The sequence below is a fragment of the Podarcis filfolensis genome (genome assembly GCF_964270895.1).
Source record: "Podarcis filfolensis genome assembly, chromosome: 9".
Classification (NCBI taxonomy): Eukaryota; Metazoa; Chordata; class Lepidosauria; order Squamata; family Lacertidae; genus Podarcis; species Podarcis filfolensis.
This window is the reverse complement of record NC_139610.1, coordinates 53,429,057-53,453,052: the sequence shown is the minus strand read 5'-3', so window position 1 is coordinate 53,453,052 and position 23,996 is coordinate 53,429,057. Positions and strand designations below refer to the sequence as shown.

At 41.2% G+C, this 23,996-nt stretch overlaps 1 protein-coding gene across 2 annotated transcripts in view; it reads left to right on the top strand.

Moving 5' to 3' along the window:
• The window catches only part of EGF (epidermal growth factor), a 41,058-nt gene extending 20,120 nt beyond the window's left edge, over positions 1–20,938 (top strand). Inside the window, exons 11-22 of one of the 2 annotated variants that reach the window (XM_083571105.1) lie at positions 1,196–1,344; positions 2,503–2,607; positions 4,491–4,714; positions 7,249–7,416; positions 8,613–8,771; positions 9,136–9,252; positions 9,724–9,849; positions 11,259–11,400; positions 13,724–13,888; positions 16,007–16,112; positions 17,755–17,854; positions 19,099–20,938. In XM_083571105.1, the coding sequence (XP_083427231.1) occupies positions 1,196–1,344; positions 2,503–2,607; positions 4,491–4,714; positions 7,249–7,416; positions 8,613–8,771; positions 9,136–9,252; positions 9,724–9,849; positions 11,259–11,400; positions 13,724–13,888; positions 16,007–16,112; positions 17,755–17,854; positions 19,099–19,103 (1,566 nt within the window). In that variant the 3' untranslated portion in view covers positions 19,104–20,938. Of the gene's footprint in view, positions 1–1,195; positions 1,345–2,502; positions 2,608–4,490; positions 4,715–7,248; positions 7,417–8,612; positions 8,772–9,135; positions 9,253–9,723; positions 9,850–11,258; positions 11,401–13,723; positions 13,889–16,003; positions 16,113–17,754; positions 17,855–19,098 lie in introns of both variants that reach the window. The other variant, XM_083571104.1, reaches the window with a different exon arrangement.
• The last annotated feature ends 3,058 nt before the right edge of the window (positions 20,939–23,996 follow it).

The following is a 23,996-nucleotide window of genomic DNA, read 5'->3' as shown; positions in this document are numbered from 1 at the left end:
TTTTTTAATCTTCTCTTGGGAACTCTTCACCTATTATACCTAGTACAAAGACTTCTGGTTTTTTGACAAATGTGTTTTTAAATATTTTCTTTAACTCATTATATATCGTTTACCAGAAAGTTTTTTACCAATGTACATGTCCACCACATATGATAGAAAGTGCCCTCTTTCTCTTTATATTTCCTTTATGTTTTATCGTACAACAAATAAGCATGCCACCTAAATCTATTATCATGATCCTCCAAATCTAGTTAATCTGTATTTTTTAACAAGATCCATTCCTGCAACCAGCAGAGACAGGTCGCTTCATAATATAACTTCAAATCTGGCAAAGAGAAGCCTCCTCTCTCTTTAGAATCAGTTAGTAATTTATATTTTATTCTTGGAATAAAAAAACCAGGAATTCCTCATTTGCAATCTGTAGTTTGACTTTCTCAATGCACTAACATGACTTATCTTTCATACTTGGCATTTCCAAATTTGTTTCAAAAGATATCAGCAACCATACCCACTGTTTTCAGTGTTCAGGGATGAAGGCCAATGTGTATGTAGCCAAAACAGTACCAACAATGCACGAGAGAGGCAGGAGCAGCCTCGAAGGAACCCCATGGTTTGCAGAACTTAAAACAAAAAGAAAAACCGCTGCCCTTTAGAAAACTAAAGGGGGGCCCTCAGAAATACCCAAGAAAGACTGAGAATGAGCAGTAGCCATGGAATGACTGACAGTTGCCAGGTGGGAAAACTGAGTGGAAGAGGGCGTGGAATTGAGTATTTTGGAGCAGGGGGTAACTAACTGACTGGAGCACTGAACAGGAGCAGTACATTCTGAAACCATTTTTTGCAGGTCCTTAGTTAAAGCCTATCAGATTTCAGAATTATTTTATAGATTACTGATTATTTCTCCTATTGCAAGTTGCTTGGCTGAAAGAGAAGCACAGGTTACTGAAGAGATGGTATATAGGGCAGTCAGGATTTACTTGCTAAGCATGCTCAGGCTGCAGAAGTCATTCTGGTTGAAGGATAAGTGCCTGCTTATTTGATCTGTAATCATGGGCTACAATTTTGTAATTACTCATTTATTCCCCCCCCCCCAAGAAATTTCATTGCTGATGGTAAAGCCACTAGCTAAGGAAATCCTGCTCTCTAATAAGATGAGCAATAATCAGCTATAAACCTTCTGTTTTTCTCATTACAGATTTATTTTGCTCACACAGCCTTGAAGTGGATAGAGAGAACTAATCTGGATGGCTCAGATCGTGAAAATGTTATCCGCGAAGCAACGGAGAAACCTGAAGGACTCGCCATTGACTGGATTAACCGCAAATTGTATTGGACTGACTGGGGGTAGGTTTCTCTCTCACACATATTACAGCAAACTTAATGCTGGCGTAAGACATTGTGGGAAATGAAGGACTGGCAAAAGACTGGCGTAATTGAAATGTTGTTCTCAAAGATGCCAGTGTGCTCTTGTGTGCTTAAGTCATAACGGAAAGGTTTAGCAAATGGAAAATGCCATTGCTGCCCAATGTCGAAGGGTCAGACAGACCTTTTTACTGAACATTATTCTGCGTAGAAGTGGTCATGGAAGGCAGTGTCTGCATGAAGATCCATACCTTTTGGGGCAATAAAATCAATGGTGGATCAATGTCCCCTGCGTGTAAATTCTCTTAAGCCTCTTTTCTCTGAAACTTCTACAGAAATTTCTCAGCTTTGGGGCACCATAAAGGAAGGGAACAATTTTTTAGTTAAATGAGGAAATCTCAATGGAGTGGGTGTGGGAGAAGCTGCACCCTTTTTGAGCCAAGACCAAAGAATTATGATGTCATGCCATGCCATGATGTCATGTCATTTGCATTCAGTGATACTTCTGTGGTGCTTAAAGGGAAGTGTGCAACATGTTTTAAGGAGATGTGTGCTATGTATCAGCAAATTATGATGCAGGCTAATAATATTATCCCCATGTTATTGATGGGGGTGAATAAGGCTTGCTTAAGACAAACAATGGCTTTTTGGGACTGATATGTGGTTTTTAAACAGGGCAATCTGATGCATAGCTCATGCTCTTAAAAAAGGTAAAGGACCCCTGACAGTTAAGTTCAGTCACAGATGACTCTGGGGTTGCGGCGCTCATCTTACTTTACAGGCCAAGGGAGCTGGCGTTTGTCCGCAGACAGTTTGTGCTAAACCGGTTCTTAATCCTGATATAATCTGTTATAATTACTGCTGCAATTATATGCAGTAACATTAACAGAATGGCTGGTTGCATAGCAAAATACAATAGAAACTCCCTTACCTAGGCAGCTTATGACTCATGTAAGAGGGACAAAGCAAAACTGAGAAGGAGAAATCAGGAAGGAAGATAGGAGCGATGGAGCGGGACAAAACTGGATGGAAATATAGATGGTAACATGAATTGACTGTAGCCACAAATGAAAAGAGCAACAATTTATTTTTTTGGTAATAAATTACTGTAGTAACTAATCTATCTGCCTGTGTACGCAGGAAGTCCCAAATTGAAAGTAGCAATCTGAATGGAATGCAGAGGAAAATAATTATCTGGGAAGACGTGTCTCAGCCTCGGGGAATTGCTGTCCATCCATTCACTGAGTAAGAAGTGAAACTTTCTTTGAAACTGACAGCAGGAAGTGTACAGACTAAAGAATAAAGCCAGTAGTGCAATTAGATTATTTTAGATTTTGGGCTTCATTGTCTTCTTTAGACTGCAATCCTAGCTCCATTTACCTAGGAGCAGGTCTTATTGAATTCAGTGAGACTTCTGAGAAGAGGTGGTTAAGACTGCAGCCTTACAGGCTCGTTAGATGGGAATGTTTAAAACTTTATTTAAAGAAAATGTGGTTAGCCAGCCCTGCTGTGTTGGGTGGGGCTGGGGGGTTGATATTATGATCATTCTGCTGAGTGGGGTTCTGGACTTCTGCCCCCAAATCCTGCCCAGAATGCACCACTGAACAAAGTATGTGAAACTATTATTTAGATTCCTGTTTTGGCATGAATGCCTTTATGGAGTGTGTGTACAAAGCTAAGCCACTCAAAACAGGGATCATTTCTTTCTTTCTTTCTAAGTATTCATAACCTGCTCTTGTCTGAGTGTTTTGATCCCAGAGAGGCATAGGAGCCAACTCCTAGGGGCTATGGGGGCTTTGAGCCCCCCAATAAAATATTTGAGGGGGCTGAGCACAAACTTTGCTCACAAAGTTGATGAGCATTCCCATTCAAATGGCATTTTTGCACTGTGTCATGTGATTGATTATGCGGGGCGGGACTTATCTGGGCCCCACAATATTTTATTCAAGTTGGCATCCCTGCAGAGGGGGATGAAATAAAAATAGGCATTAAAATAATTCAAAGGGTCTTTTATCCTAGAGCATCTGTCTAGAATGACACCTGAGGTTGTGGTGGTCTAATACAGGGAATCACGTGCACATGGGAGATAAGGGAGTCAATTTTTCCAGTAAGGCAACATCAAACTGAAGCATATTGACATACACAGCTTGTAGGATAATTGTGGGTTTATGGCAATCACTTGTCAACTGTTAGTGTACACAGGAGTCAGACCAATTGGTCTATCTGGGTCAGCACTGCCTACATTGACTTGCAGGATTTCAGACCATAGACATTCCCTGTTCTACCTAGAGATACTGGGGATTCACCCAGGGAATCTTCTGCATGCAAAACAAATGCTAAACCACGGTGTGCAGTGGCATGGCAACGTTGAATTAACCACGTAGGGGTGGGTTTGTCTACCTCAGTTAAACCCAAAGGCTTTCCTCACAGCTGTCATGTGCTGAACTCATCACGAGAAAAGCATAATTGACAGTTTTGATCTGCGGAACTGGCACAGTTATAGGTGCTACATAATATTCATTCCACACTTGTAAGAAATAAATATTTTCGTGTTGCAGCACCTCTCCTTTGGAACTCCCTCATCTCAGGCAGCCATTTTCACTGTACTCTTTTTGGCAACTGCTTAAAACATTTTTCTTCAATCAAGCCTATCCAGACATGTAGAAGTCAACAATTCTATGATTCTGGTTTTGGCTTATTGTAGACTATAATCATTATTTCATTTAAAAAAATAATTCGTATTTTAGCCCTGTCATTTATTGACAATGCTAATGTTTGCAAATATAGCCACCAAGCAGTTTACAAAAAAAAAAAAACCCAGTCAAATTATATAAATTCTGTAAAAATAAAATAAAATAAAAATAATTCTCTTGGTGACCACTGTGGCTTGAAATGTGCTTGTTGAAGTTGTCATGTGACTTTTGTTTTGTCTTGTCACAGCTCAAGGATCAGGGAGAGAATTTAACATACAAAATAATAACCTACCTGTATAATTGCTTACATTTATATCATCCACAACAATAAATCCTGTAATGTATATAATGTTTTAAGTATTTTCTCTCTCTCTTTACTGCAAGGTGAAAGTAATTTTTTAAAAAAATAAATAAATCTCTTTTTCTTCAATAAAGGCAACTATTTTGGACAGACCTAGGGATTAATCCACGGATTGAAAGGTCTTCCTTACAAGGCTTTGATCGTCTCATTATAGTAGATTCCGATTTGCTTTGGCCCAGTGGAATAACGATTGACTACTTTGCTGACAAGCTATACTGGTGTGATTCCAAAAAGGCTGCTATTGAGACTTCAAATCTGGATGGTTCTGAACGGCAAATACTCACACAGAATGATGTAGGTGAGGCTTTGGGATTGACAGTTTTCTGACCATAGATGCAAGAGTTTCAGTGCATTGGTATGCTGCACATATCGAAATATCAGTGAAAGGCCACCTTTTGCGTTAACCAGTGCCTTGTGAATTCTACAGATTGATGCCAGTTGAAAAAGGAGTAAATGCTTAACCCAGTTTCAGGAAACCTGCATATTTATTCTATGCTTTTACTGAAGTTATCAGTCTATATTGTGAACTGCTTTGAGCAAACTGGGGTGGGGTGGGTGAAAACATACATATATTCAAAGATAGCTATAGAAACAAGCTGCAGTTTTGCAAAGGGAAAAGAGAAATGTGTAATAATATGAGAGGGGAACAGCTTTTCTTTTTTAAAATGGAAAGGTCTATAAGAGACAACTAAAAATATACAGTAACTAGTTCTCTGCTGAAAGTTCATGGCATTTTAATCTTTTTTGCTACAAGCATTGCCATTTCAGACAGTAACCTCTTTCTTGCAGTTTGTTTATCAGCCTACAGCCATTGTTTCCCTGATTTGTTTCCTTGTTTCAGTGCAACTTGAAAAAAACTTCTTCACTGCATTATCCCAGCCTCTTGGGGAAACAAAGCCGTTTCACTGTTCTCACTTGAGTTGGGAATAAGGGAATATGTCCCTATTCCTCTGTCAGCTGAATTGAGGATCACTGGCTTGCTATGCTGTGTCAGTGCTTGTATGACAAGACTTTCTGAGCTGGCACAGCTTTCCATTTCTACTCATGACTAATTGGGCGGTATGTGGATGAGCTTATGCATAGGAACACACATCCAGATGTACATTCCACTGGAAGTGGATAACAAATGTATACTATCCACATTCAGATTTGCATCTGTGGATCTGCCATCTGTGATACATAGCTTGGCCATGCCATGCAGCAGGGTGAACTGGTGTACTTCAGGAAGTATAAATGAAGGCAGCAAAGAAGGAGTTGGGCTTCAGTTTATGCTGCAAAGGTCTTGGGTTGTCACCATTATTCTCAATTGGATGTGCCCAGTCCACTTCCCTATTCCCCTTTTGCCCCAACTAGTCAACAATCTGTGACTGCATTGGGGCAAAGACTAGGGCAGGACTAGTTAAAATGGGTGGAAGTTACAGGAGTGTGGGTTTTGGTGGAACATCAGGAGGAATGCCTTGACACTGGAACCTGTTTCCTAGAAGGATGGTGAGCTCTCCCTTCCTGGAGATCTTCAGGTAGAGACTGAGCAGCCATCTGTTGGAGATGCTTTAGCTCTGGGTTTCCTGCTTTGGGCTAGATGACCTACAAGACCCCCCTCAACACTATCCTCCTATAATTTTAAGCATTGGTGTGGTTGCCTTGGCAATGGAGATGTATTCCTTTAGCACCTTTAGCACCTACTTCATTGCAATTTTACACCCTTTTGGAAAGAGATGTGAAAAATCTTGGAAAACTGGGCATGTTCTTTCAGGGAAGAAAATGTACAGCCCCATTTTGGCTCAGCAGTACTATTAATATGCAGATTTATTAGAGCAAGGATTCTTGCTGCAGTGCTACTGCCATCTGCTGTTGAGCTTGGTGTCGTGATCTGTGAATAATGAGACTCATCAACTGCAAGAACAGCATGGCTTTGCATTCCTTGTTTTGCTGCCCTTGTTAAGAGGGGCTGAAAATATATCATAAAATTATAGCTCCTGTTATGTACTGAGTGATATATATATATATTTCAGCTCCTGATTTGGACAAGGAAGGGTTTTTTTTGTCCCTCATAAATTGGCATGGAATTAGGTCATATGAAAACAACAACAACTGAGTTAAAGAATTAAGTCTATGGTGAAACTCAAACAATATGATTGATATAGAATTATAGGGCTGGAAAAGGGATACAAAATCATTCGTCCTATCCACTACCAAAAGCTCAGTTCTCTGTCCAGTTTTCCTCTAGCTGCTACTGCAATTAACTTTGGCCATCTCAACCACGGTATGCCACAAAGCAGAAATGCAAAAGCAAGGTAACAGCAGCCTAAAAAATGCCACAGAGAAGGAAGAGCAGCTGACTTCCTATCCGCTCTGCATAATGCAACAAGCAGCAGTTTGAACTCCAGGAAAGTTACTTTGAACAATGGAACAAGCTGTCAGCATGTTTGTGACATCTCCTTCCTTGGAGGCTTTTAAGCACTGAATAAGTTCTTGGTGGTGGATCAGGGCTTGGCAATGTGTCATGCCATGCCCTCTCATGGCAGCCATTTTCTTTACAAGCCCCCCACCCATGTCTGCCATTTTGTGATTGGTATCCAGAGCACGTTCTCAAAATTCCAAACACACTTAGTGGTCTCAAAAGGTTGGCAACCCCTGCTGAATGTGCTTCCTCAGGAAAAGAGGTTTTCCTGGGTCACCTGTGGGTTTTGTCCTACCTATGACAGCCTATGATCTATATACAATGTTAAGTATAAGGTGAGGACTAGATGCTTGTGTGCATATTCATTGATGTTTTCTTCAGTATGTTGGTGCAATGGGATTATAAAGAGCATACATATCTATATTTTTTAGGCCATCCATTTGACATAACAGTGTTTGAGGATCACATTTGGATCTCTGACTGGGCAAGGCCTTCGTTGCTGAGAATGGACAAGAAGACTGGCCTAAATAGGGTCCGACTTGGAGGGAGCATGTTGAGACCCTCGTCATTGATCGTCATTCACCCCTTAGCAAAACCAGGTATATTTCAAGGGTTAGACAGCTGTTTCCCCATTAGTTCCAGCTAACAGGGCCTATTAGGTAGGTTGACTGAATGAGGAGCAGAGTGATGGGCTAGGTATTATTTGGCGAATGCTGTAGATAGTGAAGAAAGAAACGAACCCCTGGTGGCAAATGAGATAGAGACCAACAACCCATGTGTGAAGTATCTTATCAGTTGAATGTTGTTGCTATTACTCTGAATTTTGTGAGTGTCACAGGAATCCCATGTGAAATCAATATGTGTTATTTCACAACATGCAGATCCCTGCAGCTATTACTAGCCCGTTTGGTCCCAGAAAGAAGCTGCATTTGTTTTCTTTTATAAATTGGAAAGCTGCATATACGACTGTGATATTTACTGTGATATTTGCTAATCACCAGTCAGCTATGCAAGAAATCCAATGCATTGACTTGGCATGCATGAAAGGACTTTTGAAGATAGCCCTTTCCCCCTGCAGCCTCTGAAAATTAACTTTATACAGTTGGGGGACTCTGCAGAATATGGCAGAGGAGAATGTAGGGAAAGGGGAAAGAATGAATCAGCAAAAACTGCCTTTTCCCATCTTCTCTTCTATAAGCATCATCACCAACAACAAATTTATCCACCCTTCAACATGAAGTTCTAGGGAAGGTTATAACAATTAAAAATTGAAGAATTAAAAACAGTACGATCACAGGATTAGGGTGGGTCCTGAAAACACAAATCTCAGGTGTCAAGAGCAATTTAGGGGCTGCCACAGAGAATGCCCTCTCCTGGGTCACCCTCCCAAACTTCTGAGGGAGGTGGAACTACCCAAAGGGCCCTCTCTGCTGATTTTAACACCTGAGAAAGTCTATAGGGAAAGAGGCAGCCCTTCAGATATTTGGGACCATGGTCATTTAGGACTTTAAATACCAATGTGAGCACATTCAATTAGGCCTGGAAACAAACTGGAAGTCAATGCAGCTGTTTTAGAACCGGGGTTATGTGGCAACCTCGACAGTGATCTGACTGCCGCATTTTGGACCAGCTGAAATCACTGAGTTGTCTTCAAGGGCAGCACCATGTAGAGTGCATTGCCATATTCTCATCTGGAAGTTACTGGTGGAGGCATGTGCTGGATCAAAAGCCCCAGTTGGATGCCACCCTAGACCTAAACTTCAAAATGCTTTGAGTCTTCTTGTTATTGTTTCAGGTTGCAGAGTCACATCCAAGGCAGGAGTGCTGGCTAACAAGACATTATTAGCTCTGAAAACACCCCACCAGCATCCTCTGAGGCACAGTTCATACGGAGATAGCAGTGGAGATGCACAACAGATGAAACCGATGCTGACTGCTGAAATCGTGGTGTCTAGTAAAGATTGCAATTCCCTATTTCATAACTCCAGGAAGTGGTTGATTCATCCAGCGTTGGGCAATGTGGTTTCAGACAGATATGCCCTGAATAGGCTTATCAACAACTATTGATGTTAAAAGGCAGGGAGTCCCAGGGCATGGGTGCTGCTATCAAACACAAAAATAATTCGTTGCAAGTATATTTGAGGACACGTTTCTGCACAGTAGGGCATATCATTTTAGGGGGGTGAACTTTTTGCAAATTTCTTCAGTGAGAAGTGTATTGAAAGGTTGGCTCTAATTAATTTGTCCTGAGTAATGACCTATTCTGAGCACATGTACTATGAACAATGAGAATGAGCATGTTTTGTTTTGTGCCACAGACCAGGACAATTGCATATGGTTGGGATGTGATATCAACGCCCAGTGCATTTTGAATGAAGATGGCACTACTTGTCAATGCCAGGCAGGGTTCGTCATGGAAGGCCAACTGTGCTATGGTAATTTTAGTGTCGCATGTTTATTTTATTTTATTTTATTTTATTTTATTTTATTCATGTGGATATTTGTGTACAAGTTTTAAGGACTATTTGGCCCTCCCAAGGAGATGTACATCTTTACCTCCTCCGACATATAGAGTTGTATCCCACTAAGAGAAGACCCATTTAAATCAATGGGCTTAGGGGTAGTCAGGTCCATTGATTTCAATGGGTCCATGCTGAGTGTGACTTTGTTGGGTGCGACTCACAATATACAATAAAGCAAATATCAGTGGTCAGGGATCATGAGAGTCATAGTCCAAAAACGAATGGGGACCCAAGGTTGAGAAAGCTTGATCTACACTTAAAAACAGTTACATTTTTTTTAATGCAGTCAACACTGTTTTCAATCTAGTTCTTACCGAAAAAACAAAAAACACCAAAAACCCTTTCCATTCCTTCTCGCAGCTTTTAACCTTGTTTCTGTTGTAGATGTTGATGAGTGTGCTTTCGACATGGACACATGCGATCGGAGCTTGTCAACGTGTATCAATACCGAAGGCAGCTACTTTTGTGAGTGCCTTGTGGGATATACGGGAGACTGGCTTCGCTGCTCTGGTGAGTGGATGGGAGGCTGTTCCTGCTTGTCCTCTAAAATCTTGCACTTGGGATGATTTGCTGATATTCTGCAAAGGGATTTTTGTGGCAGGCTTCTGAATGACAGCCCAAATTGAACATGAGCTATTTTTCTTAGGGTTGTAGTGATGCAACTTTACCTGTTGATCTTATATTCTAAGTATTCCCCTTTTGTGGTACAGTCTAGCCCAGGGATAGTCAACCTTTTTATACCTACCGCCCACTAATGCATCTTTCTTGATGGTAAAATTTCCTTACTGCCCACCAGTGCTCGATGGAAGGAGGATTCAGCTTGTGCTGTAGAACCCTCTACCGCCCACCTAGAAACCTGAATCACCTACTAGTGGGTGGGAGGGACCAGGCTAACAACCCCTGCTCTAGCCTGTACCACCAGGCAGCTCTGCCACAAGCCTTGATTTTCAACCTCTAAGCTTGTGCGTTAGGGCTCCCCCACTAATTAGAAGATAGATTTTCCTTGCAACACACACCCAAATATTATGATGTAAAAAATAAATTTAAAAATGCTTCAGTGTGTTTGTAATTCCTATATAAACTAGCCTTTAGGGCCTTCTGTGCCAAAGCTAAACTTCTGAGCTCCGATGATGCTCTCCTTTTGAGCCCTTCCTGTTCTTCATGATGTGCAGCCTCAACACTTCATCTATATGTAAAGCCTTCAGTTGCCACCTTGTCAACTGGATGTTTTCTTCTCCTTTTGTTAGGCAGATCTAATGGAAGGAGGGTGGGGGTGGGGAATGACTCAACAGAGATTTATTGGAAATCATTAACATGCATATAAACGAAAGCAAAGTATTGAGTCAGTCATAATACTCAGCAAATAATTTTATGTTGGTTTAATAGTCATGAGATTCAGAGTGCTGACATTTACAGTCTGAATACATTTAAATCCATGTTCACAATTAAGGCCAGACTCACTGATCCCCACAACTAGGTCTGACATTATTCTATCACTATGCTGTATATCGCTTTTATTCTCCCAGTTTCTCAGTATTTTGTTCTCATTTCATTTGTAGCATGTGTGCTGCCTTTCTGCGTGACTACTCACAGAAGAAATGACAAAGTACACCACAATATATCACATTGTCATCTTAGAAGACTTTGAAATATAATTAAAATAAACAATTAAAACAATTCAAGAATCCATTTTGCATATAGTAGTATGAGATAATGAAAGAAATGTTTTTATTTCTCACATTTCTATCTTTCTTTTATCTTGAAAGCTCTCTAGGTCTATTTACTGGTCCTTAGAACTTCTCTTCCATGACATCGCAACTGCCCTGCATTATAGTGTAAATCACCAGCTTGTCCAAACCAGTTCTCTCTTTTTTTCTTAAAAAAACAAACAAAAACAATTGTGGAATACTGTGTTTCAGAACCTGCCATGTCTCCTACCACTGCAACATGTGATGAGTCCACCGTATCTGAGCAAGAAAGTTCTGCTGGCTGCCCTCCATCTTACTGTCTCCATGAGGGAGTTTGTGTTTATTTTTTTGATCTCCAAGCTTTTGCATGCAAGTAAGTGGAGAACTCTAGTGCTGCTAGGGCAGCCCAAGACATTTTGTTGCCCCCACCCTGCATCATAGGCCAGTCGAGTTACTCTGAAAATCCCACAAGCACCTCTCTTTCTCCATGGCAGTAAAAATACAACCATAATAACACATTAAATAACTAACAATTTGCTGCCCTTTCATGACATCCCAAATTGGCTACCTGAGGCCTCTCACTCTGCCTAATGGCAGGGCCGGCCCTGCTGTGGGTTTTCTACTTGTTGCAGTGGGAATTCTTTCGTCCATGACATATAATATTTTGGTTGGGGCTCAGTGGAATAACATCTAGGTTAAACAGTGTTGCTGAACATGTTAATAATATACTAGTGTTTAGCAGAGGCATAGGGGACCATAATTTGAGCTCATAACAATCAGCCATTGGGCACATTCACCAAACCTCATGGAGAATAAGCACATCATTCTTCTGTGAAGAGGAAATTGTGATCAGCCAAGCAGCAGGAAGAAGGGAGGTTTGCTTTTCACTCTTTTTTCATGTACAGAATTCAGCAGAGATATTGACCAAAAGAGGCACACAATTCCCTCTTCATGAAATGATTATATGTACATTCTCCATGAGAAACCCCCCTCCCAAGTTAATCATCTTAACGATGTCAAGATGTGTGATATCACCAACAACAGTTAAGAATTTAATTCACTTCCAGTAATTTCTGAATTTCCTTTCCTTCTGACCTCCCTGTTTATAATTCACCCCTGCTCCTATGCTTGCAACTCAGGATGACACTTCATGCATTTCATTAAATGGAAATATTCTGCTATAATAAATATGTTAGTCAATTTTTTGAAAATAAATTCACACTAGGTGGCAGTGTTTCACCATTCTTCACCAACACATGCACACTCTTGGTCCCACAGAAAACATAGCAGGAAATGCGCGTGCGTGCACACTCTCTCACACACTCTTCTGCCATATGTTTCAAGTAGACAAAACTACATAGTTTCTGACTTACTTTGGGAAGCATACATGAGGTATAAAGTTATTAATATTGCTCATGTTATGCCATTCTTACAGAGCAGATGACATGATTAGTGTTTAGATATCAGCATATATATGTTCCTAGCCTAGTGATATAAACTATCTTGTAAAGCTAACTGAATTCTTCAGATGTGTGTGGTGGTACCGCTAGGTGGAAAGCATGATGAATTTACAGAGCTCAACAAAATGAGGGTGCTTCTAGATGGGAGTTTAATATTACAAATGGGTAGTTCTGATATTGGAGACGGATCATTGGCAACAGCTACAGGGACGCGGGTGGTGCTGTGGCCTAAACTACAGAGCCTAGGGCTTGCCGATCAGAAGGTCGGTGGTTTGAATCCCCATGACGGGGTGAGCTCCCATTGCTCGGTCCCTGCTCTTGCCAACCTAGCAGTTCAAAAGCACGAAGTGCAAGTAGATAAATAGGTACCGCTCCGGCGGGAAGGTAAATGGCATTTCCGTGCGCTGCTCTAGTTCGCCAGAAAGTGGCTTAGTCATGCTGGCCACATGACCCAGAAGCTGTATGCCGGCTCCCTCAGCCAATAAGGTGAGATGAGCACCGCAACCCCAGAGTCGTCCGTGACTGGACCTAATGGTCAGGGGTCCTTTACCTTTACCTTTACCCTAAAACCGCTTCTGCTGCAAGGAAGGCAACTGTGAGCAAGCAGCAGCCTGCAGCGGGGAAGAGATGCAGTGAATAATACTCTTTCTGTTCTCCTCATTGTATGTTTAAGTAGTGTTTGAAAAACTCTAACTAAGCAGCCTCATCCCCAAATCCATCTGGCCCTAGATCTGGGGTAGGTGGTCCCAAGGTTGGCATAGGGTGGGGGGCAGGCTTGGTCCAATCCAGGGGCCACAGGTGTGTCTGTGCACAGCCCTAATTTTAATGGCAATTCTGCTGTGGCAAAAAATGTGTAAGCATGAGGAGCGCCTTTCCACAATCAGCATCCCTCTGCAAACACCCTTAGTGTTTATGATTTGTTCATGGTTTGTGTTGGGCTTCTCTGCACAGTATAGTTTGGAGTAAAATTGGCACCCAGAGGGTGTCTTTGCTCAGCAGGAAATAGCTCGTTTTAATTTCCTTACTGGTGGTTTCAAGAGAACCTCATTTTAAAAGTGCTCAACTGGTTGTAGTCGACCCCTCCTGGATTCATTAGCAAAGCCCACATTGATTTCGACTGCTTTAGATTACCCTAATCCAAGGTTTCTGAAATGGCTGAATTTGGTGGAATTAAACCATGATGGTGATCTTTGTAGTATTCTCCTTTATTGGCTGCTGTGTCTCCTCGTTTGACAGCTGTCCAAAAGGCTACCTGGGAGAGCGCTGCCAGTTCAGTGACTTGGAGTGGTGGGAGCAGCAGCAAGTGATGCAAAGAAACAACCAGAACATGGTCACTGCAGCTTGCTTGGCCATGTTGCTCCTGGCCCTCCTCCTTGGAGTTGCCGCTGTCTACTGCTACAGGTAAAACTATCTGCACAGCCTGCCACAGTGCCCCTCCAGAGAACCTCTTTATTGAGCATTCACCCTGATTTGCTTGCACAAAGCTTACACAGAAGTTAGGTTATATCCAGTCTTTACCAAGCATTGGTTCTGATTTGTTTGTGGCCACCTCCACCAGCTCCATCTAGCATAGCCAGTGGCCCAGGGTGATGGGAGTTGTAGACCAATAACACCTCACGGCAGGGATATCACTATTAAGTGAACAATAGGCTGCAATAATGCAATAAGGCTGGTGAAGTATCACAGCACAACTAATAATGTTGAATGCTGTCTGGGGGTCCATTAAAAGTCCACCACTAATGCACTATTATTGCCTCAATGACATACATACACCCAAAAAATGCACCAGTTCAGAGTGGCCCTGAGTCACCCAGCGCATTATTCTAATGCAAAGTATATGCAATATTTTAGACTACGTACATGTTGCTTTCATACATAGTGCTGCTTTTGTGCCTCATAGATTCTGTGGCCTGGTTTTAGAGTTCAATAGTGAAAACTGATCGCTGATTGTTCTGCTTTCACCACTTCCCAACAACCTGAGTGATATACTTGTAATCATTACATGACACTGAGGCTCCTAAATTTGTTGGTGAACTAGCACTAAAAATGTCATTTTAACAACACTGGAAATATTGTTGAGAATATATATATATACAGTATATATAAATTTGGGTGCCTTGATTCATGCACTCTTATTCTTCTTTCTCCTTCTGCAACCTGTTCTCACTTAGAAACAAAAATAAAAAGTCATTGTTTTGCCCTGATTTACTTTCCTCCTTTACCAAATGGTTTTGATCAATATAACTGTTTATCTTGAAAGCAAGTTTTCAATTACATGCTCGGCTGGGTTTGTACTACAGCTATTAGTAGCCTAACTAGATCAAAATGAAACCACTGATCTAAATCCCCCTTTAACTGGAGTCCAGAAACCAATATTTGGATTGGGATTGCTATTTCATTTTTGCTCATACTCTGCTGTATTTTAAGACCTATCGATTAAGTTCCATGAGCAGGTCAGTAAAAGTCCTTCCCTTCATCCATAAAACATAAACTCATCTTGCCCCTTAATGTGAGGCTTGCAGGAATAAAAAATGAGCTGCTGGGATAAGACTTTTTAAAGACCAAGACCTACAAACATACACACACACACACACACACACACACACACACACTCCCCGCCAACTTCCGTGTATTTACCTATTCAGAACATTTACAGGAGGGTACTGCAACCAACGTTTGCCATGTGGAATGCTCTTGTTCAGACATGCCATCTTTAAGGATACTCCTGATTCTAGGTTCCCCAGAAATAATTAGCCAGCATTCTGTGGGCAGTGAGCATGTTCAGTCCTCATTGGGGTGCCCTAGCTTGTTTTCTTCTTCTAAAAAAAAAAAAGTATTTCTAAAAAAAATGGTTTATACTAAGCCTGCTAAAGCTCCATCTTGTGTGGTCATGGTGCTCTTCAAGGATGCACATTCAAAAAATTAACTCAGTAGGCTTTGGAAGGATGAACCTCTGTGTCAGTGTAATCCATAGCTAGCTAAATGGTGCTACACTCAGGTGGTTGTTTATGGGGGAAAGTGTGCTGAATTCAAGAGTCCAGCCTCCCAAATTTTATATCCCACAATTCGGCCAGCATTTGGGGATATGGACAGCATTCCCCAGAGATTCATATGGAAGGGTATGGCATTTGAAGGTGGAAGAAAATTAGTGGCAGGCTTCTGGCAGGGGGACGACCACTGCAGAGAGCAACCACTTTTGCATCTAATTGTAGGTTGAATTGTGTCCCAGCTTGTGGTGCCCTACAGATGCCGCTGCACTACAGCTCCCATCATCTCTGAACTGGGGCTGATGGGAGTTGTAGTCCGCCAACATCTGGAGGGCCATCCCATTGGCTACCCTGCAGTATTGAGTGCCGACTCATCAGCTGAAGAGCAATGCTAGACTACGTTGGTTCTTGGTAGTGATGAAACGAAGCTCAGCTGCCAAAACAAATGGAGTGTTTGAGCTGTGTTGTGTGGCCAGTATCCCTTTCCCCTGAGGGCGTTTTATTTCCTTGGCTCCTTTCTCTTTTTCAGTAGACACAGGAGGCTTTTCAAGAAGGAGCCATACATAGAATCAACACAAGATACTAGCGGCAGCAGTGCTGACAGCAGGAACACGAAGCTCCCCAGCAACGAGCCTCTGGTAATTCTATATTAACACGTGGAGTGGTGAGAGAAGGAGAAAGGATCAAAGGGCATTAGGGATCCACTTGAGATTATCCATCAAATAATTCACATCTTAAATATATTAAATAACTGCTGGGGTCATCAAGTGCTTAGCTATGAACCCCAGTCCCTCTTACCTCATTGTTATGTTATCCTTCTAAGTTCACAGCTGCCTGGGTGCGTTGCAGGCAGGAGACAGTGTTATTGTTAGCTCGGCACACAACAGTTGGAGGGGATGTGTTCTAAATTAAGGAATACCGATGTGATGACATGCCTGATTCTCACAGCAGAGATGTAAACGGGTTTCGTTTCTTAGAGACCGAGCCTGCAATCCTGAAACCAGTTAGGCATGCTTGCTCGCCACCCAAGTCCAGGAGTCCGAAGCATGCTCAAGTTGGTACCAAATTGCCGCTCACAGATCCTGCGTGCTACCTAGGGATGTTTGGTTTGGAAGGGATGAAATGCCTCTGCACCAGAAGCAGCTTTGAATTTATTTCGGCAGCTGAGGAGTGAAACAAAGAGAATGATAAATGATCTGATGAGATCACCTCATGTTCCTTGTTAACTTTTACATGGAGGCCAGTTTTATACCACCCTGACAGAATAAAGGTGCCTTAATGCTGCATTTTGCACCAAAGGTTTTATTTTACAACCTGCGTTATTTGAGGCAATAGGCGAAAAACCTAATTTGTCATCTCATCTAGAACTTCTAGAACCAGAATGATGTATTAGAATTGCAACCACCTTGTTCACGTCAAGCTGTTTGTCATCGCTGAATAAGGCTGCCCTTTGCAGTGGTTCCTGCCGCAGTTAATCTTGGCTAGTAATATAATTGTCATTGAGTATGAGGGTTAATTAAACATCTAAACAGTGGACTGAGTCAATAAAATCAAATCTAACTTAATCTGCTGTGATGTATTTTTCACTGTTGATTTTCTCTCTGCTGCATTGCTTTACTTGATAGTGAAATTATTAGCAGCAGTTGGTAGGATCCAAATTCTGTTAGTCTAGCCTCATCATTGGGTCAGTAGGAAGATCTTCAGGTATACAATAAAATGGATAAGAAGTAGAGATATATATTTTTTTGGTAGAAGAGTATTCATATTTAAGTTTTTGTGGCTATGCCCTGAAGTAAGTCCATGAAATAATAATAATAATTAAAAAAAACTGGAAACCTGGAGAACCTGTGACTCTCCATATGCTGGATGGCTGAATAAGTAGCAGTCCATATGTTGCCGCACTCAAACTTCCATCATCTCTAGCCAGCTTGGCCAGGGAGGATAGGGATCGTAGTCGAACATCTGGAGAGCTCTTATCTCTGCCATATTGAAATGAATGAGTCCCCTTCATTTCAATAAAGCTTGCAATAAAGTTTCCATTGAAATTAGGCTGTATTTTAATATTTTAATGTTTTAATGTTGTATTTTAACTTTGTTTTTAAGTTGTATTTCAATTAACTTGTTTTTATATCGGGTGTTAGCCGCCCTGAGCTCGGTCTTGGCTGGGGAGGGCGGGGTATAAATAAAATTTATTATTATTATTATTATTATTATTATTATTATTATTATTATTATTATGTGCCTATACAAACTCACATGTGCACATTACCTGTTTTGTAGTTCATTGTAATGGCATGCGATGACAACAGTGAAGGAAGAACCACTGATGGAACAGACTGTGATACGAAAGATCTTGATTATTTCTGCCTTTCAGAACCCTGTGAGTAGATTTTCTTTATCTTTGGGGAATGTCTTTACCTCGAAAGTATAGCAAAAGGAAAGATAAGCAAAGCTATTCAGGTCAGATTCTTCAGTTGTCTGCGTAGTTTGAGTACCATCACAATCCTTACTTGGAACTACAAGAGAAGCGACTTCTGAGAAATGGCTGCCTTAAAAGTAGGGATGGCTGAATCTGTCAATTTCAGCTCCTTTCAATTTCTCATCTTCACTTCAGTTCTTCACTTTTCCATGTGACTTTGCATTAAAAACCAAAGAACTTGAGTCTACTGCCACTGCTCACTCTACTTGTCAACCCCACCTATCCCTTTCCCCTTCCACCCATCTGCCCAACCCGCTCTCTTTACACCTCACCCACCCCCTTGCCTATCCTCTCCAGCTCACCCAAAGCCCCACTCTTCTGGCACCATCCCTTACATGTTAAGTATAATTGCACAATGAAATGGAGAATGCCTGTGTGTTGCTAAGGGTTTAACACTGGAGAATTCCATTGGAGTATACTAAGCTAGAAGAGGGCTCTCTGAGCTTCTAGCTGAGTTGATAATTTGATGTTCTCTACTAGCAGTCATGTGAGTGTTTAACCTTGAAACATGCGATTAAGGTATTCAATTGCAAATCTCCATTTTGAAAGGTTTTTTGTTCTCAGGCACAGAGAGAGAAGGATGTGATAAGATGCCTCTCCAGCAGCTGCATACCCTTAGGCTGGATGCAGACTAATGCAAGCTATAGGAGAGACAGTGTTTTGGCCTTTGCTCTGATCCTAATTATGTTATTTATATATCTAAGGAGAAGAGCCTATGCTTGAATATGTATATCCTTTATACAGCTTTCTGGGTGCATCATTGATGGTTTTTGCACCTGTTTTGAAGAAGTTCTGGTTAGTAAAGCTTTGAATAATATTTATGGGTCTGGACAATTTTTATTCCAAAAGGATTCAGTTTTTATGCATCCAGTTGCTTCAAGTTGTACAATATTAATATCTGCAATACTGCATCACACCGGCTCTCAGAACTGCCATTCCTGTATATTTCTGAAGCCATTTGCACACTTGTTGGATACATAAGAAAAACTGGATCAGACTGAAGGCCCATCTAGTCCTATATTCTGTCGCCCACAGTGTCCAATCGGATGTCTATGGGAAGCCCACAAGCAGGATATGAGCACACTAGCCTTCTCCTGAAGTTTTTTACACCAAGAATAACTGCTCTCTTTTTTCTTCTTGTCCAGCTTGAGCAATGGAAGTGTGGTCTACCAATGTTGGCAAAGGAAGCAACAGATCAGGCTTCTCTCTTAGAATCAGTCTCCAGCTACCTGAAAACCTTTGCCTTGTAAATCAGAAAATGACTTTCAGCTTCTTCGGTGGAATGCCAGCCCTAAACACCGCCAAAAGTGATCCTCTCTCCACATCCTCATACATAAGGATGGGCAAATCTGTCAAGTTTTCCAGTTTGGTTCTCCACATCAGTTTGCAAAAAGAAAAGAAAAAAGTTGTCATCAGTATTTTTGTATGAATTTCTTCCACTACACACATCTTTGTATGCAGTTTTGACTAATATATCCTTTTTTTTTTTTTTGCAAATTACTGCTAATTTGACATCTTTGTGCATTATATTTGCTAATATATACATTTATAGGCACACTTTACCCCAGTCATTTATACATTTCTGTAGATACCACTTGGCTGGAGATCTACATCAGAAAATTCTCAGAAATGTGGCTTTCAAAGGCTGGCTGTGTATCAGTTCCTGTATTCTTTCAGAAAGCGTGAGTTAGGTAGGTTCACCTTTAAATGTGAGTTCTGTTTCTCCCCCATCCGTACTCACACAGCCAGTTAATGAAAGCAGATTCAATAACCTTTCAGCTACACCTTGTTATGTAACTGGAATGTGTGATCTTTCAAAAGAACGATTTTATGAAAATTAATTTGCATGTATGTATAACAAAGGTGACAATATTATCCCCCAACCCTGTCCTCAAAAGTACTTTTCTATATATGAAGTTGGCCAGCATTTTTAATGCAGGGAAAATAGTTTTCTGGAAAGGAAAATAATGCAACTTTGGAAGGATTTCCAAAGAGGTTGGAAGATTGCATTTGAAGATGGGATATTCACATATTACATGCCCCAACTCCAAAACAACAATCCTGGATGAAGTATTAGGGCTGGATTGCAGGTTCTTCATCTCTGCCGTATTGAAATGAATATGAGGTTTTGAGCTGAAGATATTAGAAAAGCTTTTTGTACTTGTCCCGACTATCATTTATCAACCCTATACATAGTTGATCACATGGCATTGATTAGGAGGCGAAGGGCTGGCATCTCCCTGCCTTGTACTCATCAAGCACATTCAGGCTGAAATGGAAGGAACCATTTATCTTCCAGCAACTGCTTGAACCACTTTTCTGAGGCCAACGCTGGGAATTCTGGTTCTATATATCATGCACACTCCAGAGAGACAAGGGGCCATAAGGATCTGTTGAATGGCAAAAGGCTGCTCCAGTGCCTTCAACAAAAGGTTATTTTAAAACTGGAGGAAAATCAATCTTGGAATCGATTTTGAATAGAGCTACTTCATCTATATTGCCTCTGTGAAATCTACAAAACAGATTGCATAAAAATGGAGAGGATTTATATTTATGATTTACATACATATATTTCCAGATTATAGTTCAGGACATAATTAAAACTAAGAGATTTAGGAAAGTTGGGCTGCAATCCTATTCTCACTTACCTATTCTCACTTACCTGGGAGTAAATCCTTTTGAAGTCAGTGAGACTTACAGAGCAATTCGAGCTATAGGAAACCAGCATAATTTGTGCCTAGGGCAGATTATCCTGGTGTAATTTAGCCCTATTCCAAACGCCAGCCACTGGGTAATGCTACCCAACTCAAAAGCTTGCTCACTATTTTTGTGATCTTTTGGTTTGTACTGATAAAGATATTTCGCTACTGTGGATTTTAAATGTTACAGTTCAATAGCTGAAAGCACTCATATATATGCTAAAACGTTTGTACAACTTATCTGCTTTAAATGTTGTTGAAATAAATGGAACTGTTGATGAATTGATTCCCAAGTTTAGTTGTTCTGAAGCAGGCATTGGAAATCTAAAGCCTGGCAGGGGCCCTAATTTCCCCTATATGGCCATTTCCCTCCAGCTGTGCCCACTTGCCCCACAGAGTTCCTCTGCTATCAAGTGACTGATTGATTGACTGATTATATAAGTGCATCATTTTTCATTTTTCTCTCTTTGTGTGTCACACCCATCTATATCTTGGAATACTGTTCCAAGTAAACAATTAAGTAAACAAGTAAACAACTGAAGTATTCAGTTGAAACCTACCAGTTAAAGAACTGTTCTAGTGACCTTGAGAATGGGGCTTTTATCTCCCCACACCACCACCCAAGACGTTGTGCCACACTTTGGCTTTGTAGCTGTATTATTACACACCACCCACTTCACTAAAAGAAAGGCCCTGGGTCTGGATAACCTCTTTAAACAGTTGCTTTTAATGAAAGATTTCCAATAACGGGTATAGCAGTGCAGTAGCTTTCCAACAGACAGAACAGAAAAGGTTGTGGTGATCCATTGGAAGATCAATCCTCGGAATGTAAAGCAACAAGGAGCCGAGATTTAAAATGTGAAATGTTACTCTTTCCACATGTATTTGTAGAAAATGGATACGTTTCAAGTTCTTTCAATTATAAGCCACGTCTTCTCTCCCTTTCCTATGCAGATTGTGTTACTTATTTGAACATCACTTGTTCTTCAGCAGGTCACCCAGCTAAAATCAGGAGGATTTATATGTGAAACAAAACCATTCACTGTTTTTAAAGGCAGCATTTCAAAGAAGTTCATGCAGACTTCTCAAGGCACTGGGATTTGCACTGAAAGCTATTGTAGAATAGTGTGTGTCGTCTGCTGCCACCTAAAAACATTATTTGCACGTTCAGGGATTTCATATTAGAGAAAATGAGAATGGTCCACAGATATCCTATATAGTCTCTAGATGTCATTCTGGGTCCCCTCAAATCCCACCCCATCTCTTAGGCAGGGGGTTGGATTCTACAGAAAGAGAGGCTGCTAAAAGAGGCCAAACCAATTTTTGGTTAAGTGAATGGCTCTAGCCAAGCATGTTAAGTAATACCTTTGTTGTGTTAAACTGGGGTCCAAATGGTGCATAGGAACTAAGAGATGGAGACCTTTCCAGAAGGTAGGCTGAGGAGGACACACTTTTTCCCCTCCCCTGGCTGAAGGTGATGTTGTGGGTCTGTGGATGGAGTAGCCAGATTGGTAACTGGAATCTGGAAAAAAGGGAGGGATTGTGGCCCTCAAAATATAATGGGGACCAGTACCTGTTGGAGTGCTAATGCCGTGAACCACTTATCCTCTCTATATATGTGCAAATAGAACTGTATATATGACAAGGATACTGGAATCTCAAATGACCTTCATTCTGTGGAGATAATAACCCACAGTATGTGTGGAGACCTTTGCAGCCTCTTACTGCTCAGGGACTGGGGTCTGCCCCATACAATGCTAATAGCAAATTCACTCTCTGAGAATGGATGCTTCTGGGGTTGTATGCAAGGTGACTCAGTGCAGACCAACTGAAGTTAATGAACCTTAGTTATGTTCATGAATTTCAGTGTGCCTACTCTGAGTCAAACTTAGTCGAATAATAATAATAATAATAATAATAATAATAATAATAATAATAATACCCCACCCATCTGGCTGGGTTTCTCCAGCCACTCTGGGTTGCTCCCAACAGAATATTAAAAACACGATAAAACATCAAACATTAAAAACTTCCCTAAATAGGGTTGCCTTCAGATGTCTTCTAAAAATCAGATAGCTGTTTTTTCTTTGACATCTGATGAGAGGGTGTTCCACAGGGTGGGGGCCACTGCTGAGAAGGCCCTCTGCCTTGAAGACCACCCTAGATCCAAAGCAGCTCCAATCACATACATAAGTGAGGGAACAGCAGGCTATGGGGAACCCCAAGATGTGCAAAAGTAAAAAAGCAAAGCCCTTTAGAAAGAAACCTTAAAGGGAGGCAGGGATCCCAAATAGATCAGTGAGGACTCAGCATGCTCAGTGGGCACAGAATGTTGATTGGCTGCTGGCAAAGGAGTATCGGAGTATCCTAGAAAAGGATTGGTTTAAACCCTGAACATTCCAGTAGTGCTTCAGATGGCACCATTTTGTTGCAGGTCCTTCTTGCTTCCTACAACATCTGTCTTGCTGAGGACAATGGGGAACATTTGTGCATGAGGGGTTCAGTGTGTGGAATAGAGCGACCAGATCACAGCCGCAGTATTTGTACACGTGGCTTAGTAACAGCAAGAGAGCTCTTTGCCAGTTACGTTGGGGAAACAGGCAACCTGATCCACCACCAAGAAGCATAGAGAGTCCATGGATTTAGGTTACTTTAGTTAAAGTCTCTGTAAAGCTAACTAAACAAAATCAGCTTAAGTCCACATGCCCCAGTTTAACTATTCTGTGAACTGGGTAGCTGTTGGATGAAATCCAGGTAATCTGCCTTCAGTGGCTTGGGGATCATGACTTCTGCTGGCAAAACGGAAGGTTGTCATAATTCCCAATGAGCTGCAGGTTAGATTCCCAGTTCTGTTAATAAAAAGTAGATAGACAGACACCAATGACTGTCACAAGTTTCCAGTAAGGTTGTTCGGGTTTTTCTCTGAAACAAAGAAAAACAAACACAATTCTCCACCCTCATTTCTAGTGAATGGGAACGGCGCTGAGAGATACGACAGGATTAAAAGAGAATGGATTGTTTTCACAATGTGTGGCTAAAAACAGATGCTCAGCACTGTTATTTTATTAGTAATGGCATTCATGTTTTGCTTCTCAGAGGTGTGCTTTAGACTGATAGGAAGTAAGAGAACACCTTGCTCAAACTGATGTTTTACAACCCAAATTCTGTACATGAGGAGCACTTTTTGCCTGTAACAACCCAGCAGTGGACATGTGAATCCCCTGTTCTTCTGAGATCTGTAAATTCATAGCAGATGCGATGGAAGGAAGACAGGCTTCTCTCTCTGGGCATCGTTCAGGGCCCAAATGCACCCTCCAGCAGGACCATTTTACAGATCAATTTCT